General features: G+C 34.9%; 1 protein-coding gene across 3 annotated transcripts; it reads right to left on the reverse strand.

The window, feature by feature from the left end:
• Positions 1–5,072: 5,072 nt before the first annotated feature.
• On the reverse strand, positions 5,073–9,329 carry LOC111808421 (ARM repeat superfamily protein). 3 transcript variants are annotated; one of them, XM_023694373.2, is made up of 8 exons: positions 9,053–9,329; positions 8,545–8,678; positions 8,207–8,442; positions 7,944–8,082; positions 7,570–7,696; positions 6,526–6,644; positions 6,357–6,424; positions 5,073–5,489 (listed from the first exon to the last, which is right to left on the reverse strand). In XM_023694373.2, exons 1-7 carry the CDS (start codon positions 9,225–9,227, stop codon positions 6,392–6,394), a joined length of 963 nt encoding a protein of 320 aa, XP_023550141.2. In that variant the 5' UTR covers positions 9,228–9,329; the 3' UTR covers positions 5,073–5,489; positions 6,357–6,391. The 3 variants fall into 3 exon arrangements, with proteins under 3 accessions (XP_023550141.2, XP_023550140.2, XP_023550139.2); XM_023694372.2 differs by lacking the exon at positions 5,073–5,489 and adding an exon at positions 6,115–6,278; XM_023694371.2 differs by lacking the exon at positions 5,073–5,489 and adding an exon at positions 6,115–6,286.
• Positions 9,330–9,576: the final 247 nt, after the last annotated feature.

The raw sequence follows: 9,576 nt of genomic DNA on the forward strand, positions 1-9,576 counted from the left end.
AACGATTTTACGTATTTAGTCCTTTTATTTTAACGATTTTACGTATTTAGTCCTTTTATTTTAACAATTTTACGTATTTAATCCTTTTTATTTTACCAATTTTACGTATTTAGTCCTTTTATTTTAACAATTTTACGTATTTAGTCCTTTTATTTTAACAGTTTTACGTATTTAGTCCTTTTATTTTAACGATTTTACATATTTAGTCCTTGAATTCGAGTCGTTTTATTAAATTTACTAAAATTTTAGATTATTTTGTTAATTCAATTCGCGTGTTGATTAGATTTAATGTGCATTTATGCTAACTCGACTTTTTTTTTTTTCTTTTTTTTTTTTAATGTGTAGACGTTGATTAATTGTTTTGTAGCTAGGTTAGAATGTTTGAATCTCGGGACCGATGAAATTAAATTTTGTTTAATTCATATTATATGTATGAAAAATATTGATATTTTAACGAAGGTTACGTAATTTTGTTTATTAGGAAGGAAGAATTCGGTTAAATTTGAAATTTAGTTCATGAAGTTATAGGTTTGGTAAATTTGGTCTCGGGATTTTTTAAAAAATATTTATAAGTTTTTGAGCTCCGAATTTGTGTCTATGGGTTCTCGTAAGATCTGAAGTTTCAATTTTGTATTTAATAAATATTTGAAATTATAAAAATAGTTAAAATTAAGTAAATAGTATTTTAAATATTATTAAAAAAAATTATTGAAAATTTAAGAATTTATTATAATAATTATTATTTTTAACATTAGGATTAATATAAAGATAATTAATTGTAATAATGAAAATTAGATTGAATTGAGAATATTATTAAATAGGAAATTTATTTACAAAAAGAGTAGAATTTTACCTTACTATTTTGTCCGTGATGAAAGAAGAATTTAATTTTTTAAATTTATTTTCATATATATATTGAAGATTTCCTAATAAATATAAAGTATATTCGTAAAATAAATTATAATACATATGTATTTTAAAAAAAAATCAAGTAAGTCATCAAAAGCATGCTATGCACCTTCTCGGTTCATTCATGTACGTCTTATTTACTCGAGTCTCATAGAATAAAAGCAAATTACACGTACTAACCTTCACGTGAATTAGAAAAGCAAACATACCCAATTCGAGCATAAGTCAAAACAAGTCTCTCAACCCGAACGAGCCATCCAAACTCTAAGCACAAGAGAGATGATATCTAATTCAAATCATAACATAAAATAATGAACTCAGTTCGTGTTTTTGTTACTCACTGAAATCGCCAAAAATCAAAGTTCATGGGTCGTGGATGTCGGAGTCACATCGAAGAGACAATCGAGATAAACACTTCATCCACAACGAAAACACCGAATCGTCTTTGATTTATTTAGAATTAAACAAAAAAACAAAATTAGGTTAAGCTGACATCTTTGCATGGTGGCTTAACACCTTTTCTTTATTGGTTCACTCACCATAATCAATCTAAAACTTCATATATATATATATATATATAATATATGTGGGATCATGTGTATATATATATATATATATATATATGCAAGAGAGAGCCCCAACAAAATTTTCATCCATATGCTGCTGCTGCTGGATATGCCAAGCATGCATTTCTCCATTGATGGATATCTATTTATGAGGTAAGCTGTTCTTGTTTGGTATCATAAAATTGTTGCAGTTCTTGAATTTGATCCGTTCTTAAGCACTTTTATCTTTGTTTTTTTGTTTGTTGTTCTTTAGCTCTTCCTTTCCTTCCTGGATTGTTCTTGAATTGTGTTCTTCTTTGTAATCTTGTTCAACTAATGTTTTTACTTCTACAATTTACAACAAAAAGCTGGTTATGCTCTCATGGAAGTCAAGGACATTGTGGCAATGTTGAGAGGCTGTAAAGTAGGGTAGTCATGTGAGAGGCTAGGGTTGAGTTACTATGACCAAATAAGCACGTTGGGACGCTCGGTACTTTAGCTCAAGGACATGTGTTAAGACGTAGTGTAATAGTCCGAGTCCACCGCTAGTAGATATTGTCTGTTTTGATCCGTTACGTATGGTTGTCGGCCTCATGGTTTTCAAATGTGTCTCTTAGGGAGCGGTTTCCACACCCTTATAAGGAACGCTTCTTTCCCTCTCGGCCAACTGATGTAGGATCTCATAATCCACCATCTTGCGGACCTAGCGTCTTTGCTGGCACATCATCTGGTGTCTGGATTTGATATCATTTGTAACTATGACCAAATAAGCATCATAGTATTCGGATGCTCAGTATTTTAGCACAAGGACAAGCGTTGAAATGCTATGTAATAACTCAAGCTCACCGCTAGTAGATATTGTCTATTTTGGCATGTTATGTATCGCCGTCAGTCTCACGATTTTAAAACGCATCTTTTAGGGAGAGGTTTCCACACCCTTATAAGGAATCTTTCGTTCCCCTTTCCAACTGATGTGGGATCTCACAATCCACCCCTAACACATCGCTCATGTGACTATGACCAAATAAACATCATAGTATTGGGATGCTCACGTTGAGATGTAGTGTAACAACCCACACCTACCGCTAGCAAATATTGTCTGCTTTGGCCCATTACGTATTGTCATCAGCCTCACGGTTTTAAAATGCGTCTTTTAGGGAGATATTTTCACACCCTTATAAGAAATGTTTTGTTCCCCTCTCCAACCGACGTGAGATCTCACAATTCACCCCCTTGGGGGCCAGCGTCCTCTCTAGCACACCGCCCAGTATCTGTCTCTGATACCATTTGTAACTATGACCAAATAAGCGTTATTAGAACACTCAGTGCACAAAGACAAGCGTTAAGATCCTAGCTCCTCGAAGTGTGAATGATTCATCGAACACACCAAAACTATGAATACCTAAGCTATAAGAATTTGTAGACAACCCACAAAGTGTGCCCAACATTGGGATCTAAGCAAAAGAAACACTTGAAGAAATTAAGTGATAATGATTTGATGTTTGTTGAAGTAAGTCTTGACATGGTGGTATGAAAATGAGTTGTGTAAATCAATCATAAGCTCATAATGATGTTGATATGAGAAAAGATTCATTCTTTATTTGTAAACCCTACGCATCTAATACTCACATGATCAAACATGGAGTGAGTGGTGAGTGGATGAGAATATGACAATAAACTTAGTACTTTTAGAATGAACACAAAGAGAATGTCTTGTCCAACAGTGTCATTCAATCCATGTAAAGTGGACTAAATGGGCATGCTTTTATTTTCTTTAAGGGAAAAAGCTCTAACAAAGCATGTAGTGGCCAACAAGCTCAAATGGCTTAATGCCTTTGTGTTTGTCTTTGTTGATAAGCCATTGAAGTTGATCTCATGCACAATGGTAGCCCATTTCATGTCACAAACTACTTGACTGTTCACAGGGGAAGGAGGTGGGTGAGAGGCTTAATTATTAGGGTTTGGGATATGGGTCCCAAACAAAGAACCCTACATGTTTATGGATATGGGTGACATGACAAAGTGACTAAGTCAATGCCACTATACCTTATGTGTTTGGATTAGCTTGTTATATGTTATTTTATGTTGTTCATCTCGAGAGAAGATTGCGATGAATTGTTTGGGCTGGGAATCACTTTTTCGGAAAAAAATGATCCCGTTCTCTGGAGAATAGATACAACTTCATCAATCAATCTCATTCTTGTTCGTTATTTTGAGACCTAGATTCTCGAGTATTAGGTCATTTATTATAGTACGTAAGCGTCTTGGATCTGGTCTCTCACTTTGAATGAGTATTTGTCTCCTAAGCAGATCAACTTCTACCAATATTATTAATATCATCTCCTTTTGGTTTCTCTTCTATCGAGCTTCGAACATATCTCAAACTGATCGAACTCGATAGTTTGGCACTACAAAACTAAAAAATTTATGCATCTTTGTGGCATGATGCTCGATCAGTGTAAGATTCTTTTTTTCTTGTCTATATTGATCTTCAAACTTTGAAGTGTAAGAGTCTACCAAGAATATATAAGATTGCATATGATAGGAAAGATCTATTCCAGAGAGAGTTAAAACATTACTTGGATACAACATTAGATCAAAACCCTAAAGAACTTAAGGCACACAATATCACGAGTGTCTTGTAGAAAAGATGAGGCATACACATCTTTTTTGTTGAAGTTGACTAATGGTAGCATTGAAACGTTCGAGCGTCTCAATGCTATACAAAAAAATGTTATGACATAAAACGAGATGAGCTCATCTTTTTGTCGAAGTTGACTTGTAGTAGCATTGAAACATTTGAGTGTGTCAATATTCTAGCCCTTTCGTAGTGCTTTCTTTCGTATTTTATAGCAGCATTGAGACTATGTTGTCCTCTCGACAGAGTTGACTTTTCAATTTAGTTTTGACTTAGTCGATCTCAATACCGAGAAAAAAATGTTAAAAAAAACTAAAAATTTATAGATTAAATCTATAATTCAAAGAATTGGACAACATTTCATAATTCCCAAAGACTTAACATCTAGAGACATCCAACAAAAGGTTATATACAACAGCTACATTCCAAAACCTTGAGATGAAAAAGTAGAAGCTGTGGGCATTATTAAGCATCCCGGGTAGGTCATTTGGGATTTGTGACAGTGACTAAAGTGAACTACAAAATGGCCGCACTCTATTTCTGGATTGCCGTCCACGTGTCACCAACAAGATTATTGATTGTGACGTTGACGTAACCCGCGGGTGATACTGTTTTTTTACCTTCTGTTTTTGGGTATTTTCTTTTTCACTTTTTATAATAATGTTATTTTAACTGCGGGCCCCACTTAGTACCACGTTGATTGCTTCCAGCTCAGCATTTGGATTTGCGTTAAAAAAATGTCCAAATCAATTGCATTGCCGTAAGCAGCACGCAAACTCTAAAATTCACATAAAAATAAATAAAATAATCATATTATTAATAATTAAGTTTTAATTATTAACTAACTTTTTAAATTATATTTAGTAGATAGGAAGGTAAATAAGTATCTAATCTATTAAACTATCAGTATTTTGCTGATATTCCAATGCTTGCACGTTTTTCCGACATGAATTTGAGAGAGTAACCTTCCATAGCAAGAAAATAGTACAAATTTCGTAGCTAAAAGGGTTCGAACTAGGAAACAACTTATGGTAGCTACTTCGCCTATTTGGCTATTCTATTATGGATCGGTTTGGCAACAGAAGAGAAAGACCATCATTAGGTTCACGAGCTTGCTCGAGTATGATCGTAGCTTTCTTCTCTCACCTATCTCTATCCCTATGCCTATACCTATACATATACCTATCTAGTTCCTCCTATTCCCCTGTCTTTTCAGCATCTCCCAATTTGTTGCTTTTTCTTACCTCGAGCATGCATGCATGCATTCAATGATTTCTTGTTCTTTGCCTTATCTATATATTCTTTTCTTTTGAACGTTAAATCACACCAGCAGTTGCTTCGGCTTTACAGCAAGGTGGAAGGGATGTCATTACCAAACATTCTTCTTTCATGTTGGCCTGCCCATCAAACTCGTATCAATTTCTTCTTCTTTTGGGTTAGGTTTAAGAAATGATTAACCCGACTGAAGGTAGGGTTGGCTTTAGTTGAGTTTTAGATGACAGGTTTAGGTTTAAGAAATGATTAACCCGACTGAAGGTAGGGTTGGTTTTAGTTAAGTTTTAGATGCCTCTAGAAAGTCATTTATATGGAAACATTTTTTCTGTTGAAGAGGTAAAGTTGAAACTCGTATAAGTAAACACAAGCAAAGGTATCAACCGTAAATGTTCCACCTGATTGTAGCTAATCTAGAACTTGCTAAGTACGAATATCCAACATACTTTGTCCAAGAGGTTCGCTACTATGGCCCTCTGGCTCTCATAACCAAATGAGAAAGAGAAAAATCGACAAACAATCAGACTATGTGAGACCCCACATCAGTTGAAGAGAGGAACAAAACATTCTTTAGAAGGGTGTGAAAACCTCTCCCTAATAGACGTGTTTTAAAATCGTGAGGCTAACGGCAATATGTAACAGGCCAAAGTGGACAATATCTGCTAATGGTATGTTTGGGCTGTTACAGACTACTCAGTAAAAAGAATAAAAATTGTAAGAAATAAAAATAGAAAAAGAAATCTTCTAATATGTGGAAAATATATAATTTTCAATATCTTTTTTAGTAAAATTTCTGTATCTTTCATTCCAATTGAGGAAAGTTTCGATATATCCAAATGGAACAATAAACATAGATAATTACTGTCTATATTGCTCCAATCTTGACTATCTCCACTAAGTCAAAGGCATATCACCTATAAAACTAAACAAGCTCTCAGTTTCTAACTATATCAATTTGTTGCAGACAAACAAGAGATGGGGCTGATTCTAACCTTCGCAATTGATGTTATTTTCTGTTTGTTGCAACTTATTGCACTTGAGGAGATTGCATGAACAGGAACTGCAGGGTGCATTAGCTTAAGTTACTTACAGGTATTTTAATCAGACAATACAGAAAAAACGTATCCATTAAAGTATGGTCAGGGAGTCCAGAATGTATACCTCAAATGATCTTCCCAACCTTTCATACTCCAGCATGCTTAGTGCAACCTCACAACTCTGCGAGACAATAGGCTCAGGATCCTTTGCAAACTCATTGAGAAGTGCTATGCTTCTTTCGTCTACAAATACAATGAAAACAAAATAATAATCCAATTAATAAAGAAGCACACAGCAACTGAGGCACCGGCTATAACTTGTTATTTAGCGTAACAAAATATCCTTCTTCTGATCAGTTACCGCTGGACTTCAATTTCATGTTCCAGCATAGTTCTACTATTCATGAACTAACGTTCCTAATAGGTAACTCAGTAAAGATAAGGTTTAAGTCCTATTTTTTATATTGAATTTTGTAGTAAGAAACATTTAATAAACGATCTCAACAAGCTTTTCAGAAGATTATTGGACCAACACACACACACACACACACACACACACACACGCACACACCTTACAAAAATCCACACCCACCCCTAGGCCTAGAGTATGGAAGCATCAAGGAATTTTCTTATACTCATGGCAAGCAACCTCACTAAGGGGTGTGCCACTCTGCCTTCAGTTTGAAAGTTTTCTTCCCCTTAAAATTAGATGCCTACATTTCTAAACAGCCTCTCAGAAAAAGCTCCAATTTTTTTAATTTATTGTAATGCTCACGTTTCAGGATGCTATGTTTTCTATTTATAAAATAGTTATCTTATTTGGATCATATTTTGTGTGCCTCATCAGAAAAAATATACACCTCCTTTTTGTACCTCACTCTTGAGTCTTGAAAGAGCTTATATGACTTGATAGTCAAAAAATGAAGGATCAAAACATACTAGTTACTTTGGATAGTATGCAGATGATTTCTTTTGTGATTTATCATACAACTAAAAGTAAGACCCATCACACTACAATAACAGATGTCTTTTTCAGGATTCTTTACAAAGCACATAGTCCAGTTGTATTTTCTTTCTAAATTTCTATCAGAAAGTAAAGAAGGAAAAAATAATACTTTTGGGTTCCAAAAGAACAAGCATGTTTAACAAAACAACAAATAAATTATACCTGCAATGGAACCAAGAGCTTCGGCAGCCTCGTGTCTAACCATTGGGTGCTCATTAACATCCTCAAGAATATTGGAGAGAGCATCTGAAGCTGCTTTGTTTTGCAATTGGCCTAATACATAAGCAACCTAATAATTCCAGAAAGTACCAACATCAAATCAGGAAATGGTGTCTCCACAAAGTGGCATGGCATGCTGAGCATTCAAACTAAATTATTGTCCAAAAATCTGTTAGGTTTGTTTCCAAAGGTAAAAGAATTAAGAATTCAAGATCAGACTAAGTTCGAAAAGAGAAAAGAAAAATGACATATGATCATTAAGAAATTACAATCCACGTTAATATGGTGAAATAAAATTATGGGTCATTAAAACGAACCTCATGCTTTAGCAGAGCACTTTTGGATCTTAAAGAGTTGATAATTGCAGTTAAAGCTTCATCATTGCCATTATTCCGTAAAGCAAAGAGCGCTGCATAGCGCTCATACATGCCCTTATCATCATCCAGAAGAATTTCCCTTCAAATGGATAAATGAGGTAGCAAAAGTAATCAGAAACCATTACTAGAAGCTACTATCAAGCAACATCCTTATTATAGAAGGTTGATAGTATATAGCATTTATTACAATTGCATCGACATACCTAAGTTGACATACTGAAGAATCAGAAGAAGCTGGGGCAGCTGGATCGACAGACAGAAATGGCGACTTTTCAACTGTGGATGATTCACCTTCGTTACTAGAATCTTTCAGTTGTTCAATTCTCTTAAGGGCCAATTCACATGTCTCTTTAACCTCTTGAGCAGGATCTAAAGCCAAGCTCTTTTCCAAATAAGGAATATTACTCTCTGAGCCAATAGCTCCAAGAGCTTCTGCTGCCTACACCATTACAGAAGCAAACACAATTGGTTAGATGGAAGAACAGAACACTACATCAAATTCAAAACAAGCAGGATAACAAAGGGGGCTCTATAATTTCACCTCGTGCCGAACAATGGGGTGCAACGAAAGATCATTAAGAACAGTCACTAACGCTGGGATTGCATCTGTATCTTGCATTTGGCCCAATGCAAATGCAGCCTCATGAGCCAACAAATTCGAAGGATCTCTAGTCGCTAAGCACAGAAAAATACGTACAATGAGTTTTTCTTTCCCCTTCTTAATTAATTATATTTCCAGCCTTACATCGTAACGTGAAAAATATGTCTCAGGCTCTCCATAGCAGGCAAGTTCAAAAGAAGAACATGAGGTAAAAGTTAAATAAAGACGACGACCAAATATCAATCAATATCAACGAACCCCATAGCAGATTATCATTCTCAGATAGCAAACCCCGAGGGCATAACTAAACAGACTACTTCCAAGAAATTGCAAGGCATTTATTTCGACAATCAATTAAACGGAATAAGAACAAAATTGAACAGATTAAACACAACTCGAACTTCAAATCACAGGAAAATTTAGAAAAAAAAAAAAATGATTAGCTTACCAAGAATGAGGGCATCGCGAGGGGCGGGGCCCTTGAGGTTGCGGAGGGAGAACAGAGCTCGGAAGCGCTCGGCAATGGGCTGAGAAGGGTCGTTCAAGCGGTCGCAGAGGAACTTCTCCATCTCTGAAGAGCAGGCGAAGGAGGTGATTTCTGCGTCGCCATTGACAAAGGCCATGAGATTGGACCTTTCGTAGAGAACTGGAAATTGGAGGGAGAGTTTTTCACAGAGCGAAAATCGTGAAGGTTAGAGCTTTCGAGTTTAGCGCAGCAGAATTTTGGGGCATGGGGGTAATTTCGTAATTGAGTTGCGTAGAATAAACGCGGGATTTTTTAGTTTTATTTATTTTAATTGGAAATAAAATATTAATTAGATATAAATCTGATTTATTCTGATCTTTAGTGCAATTTCTTTGTCTCAATAGTACATTTCATTATCTATATTTTTTAATTTATAATAATTTAATTTTTACCTAAAAAAAACCATCAAAATTAAATATTAATTTTATTATTTAACAATTTACACT

This window comes from Cucurbita pepo, chromosome 17 (assembly GCF_057944985.1).
Source record: "Cucurbita pepo subsp. pepo isolate OVF chromosome 17, ASM5794498v1, whole genome shotgun sequence".
Taxonomy (NCBI): domain Eukaryota; kingdom Viridiplantae; phylum Streptophyta; class Magnoliopsida; order Cucurbitales; family Cucurbitaceae; genus Cucurbita; species Cucurbita pepo.

Bases quoted from the DNA above. Each gene is read 5' to 3' on its own strand.
- LOC111808421 (XM_023694373.2), bottom strand. From the start codon at position 9,227: ATGGCCTTTGTCAATGGCGACGCAGAAATCACCTCCTTCGCCTGCTCT. The intron at 7,697-7,943 runs GTTCGTTTTAAT...TGGAATTATTAG, and splicing joins GTGCTCTGCTAAAGCATGAG to GTTGCTTATGTATTAGGCCA. The intron at 6,645-7,569 runs GTATAATTTATT...TTGTATTTGTAG, and splicing joins AGCTCTTGGTTCCATTGCAG to ACGAAAGAAGCATAGCACTT.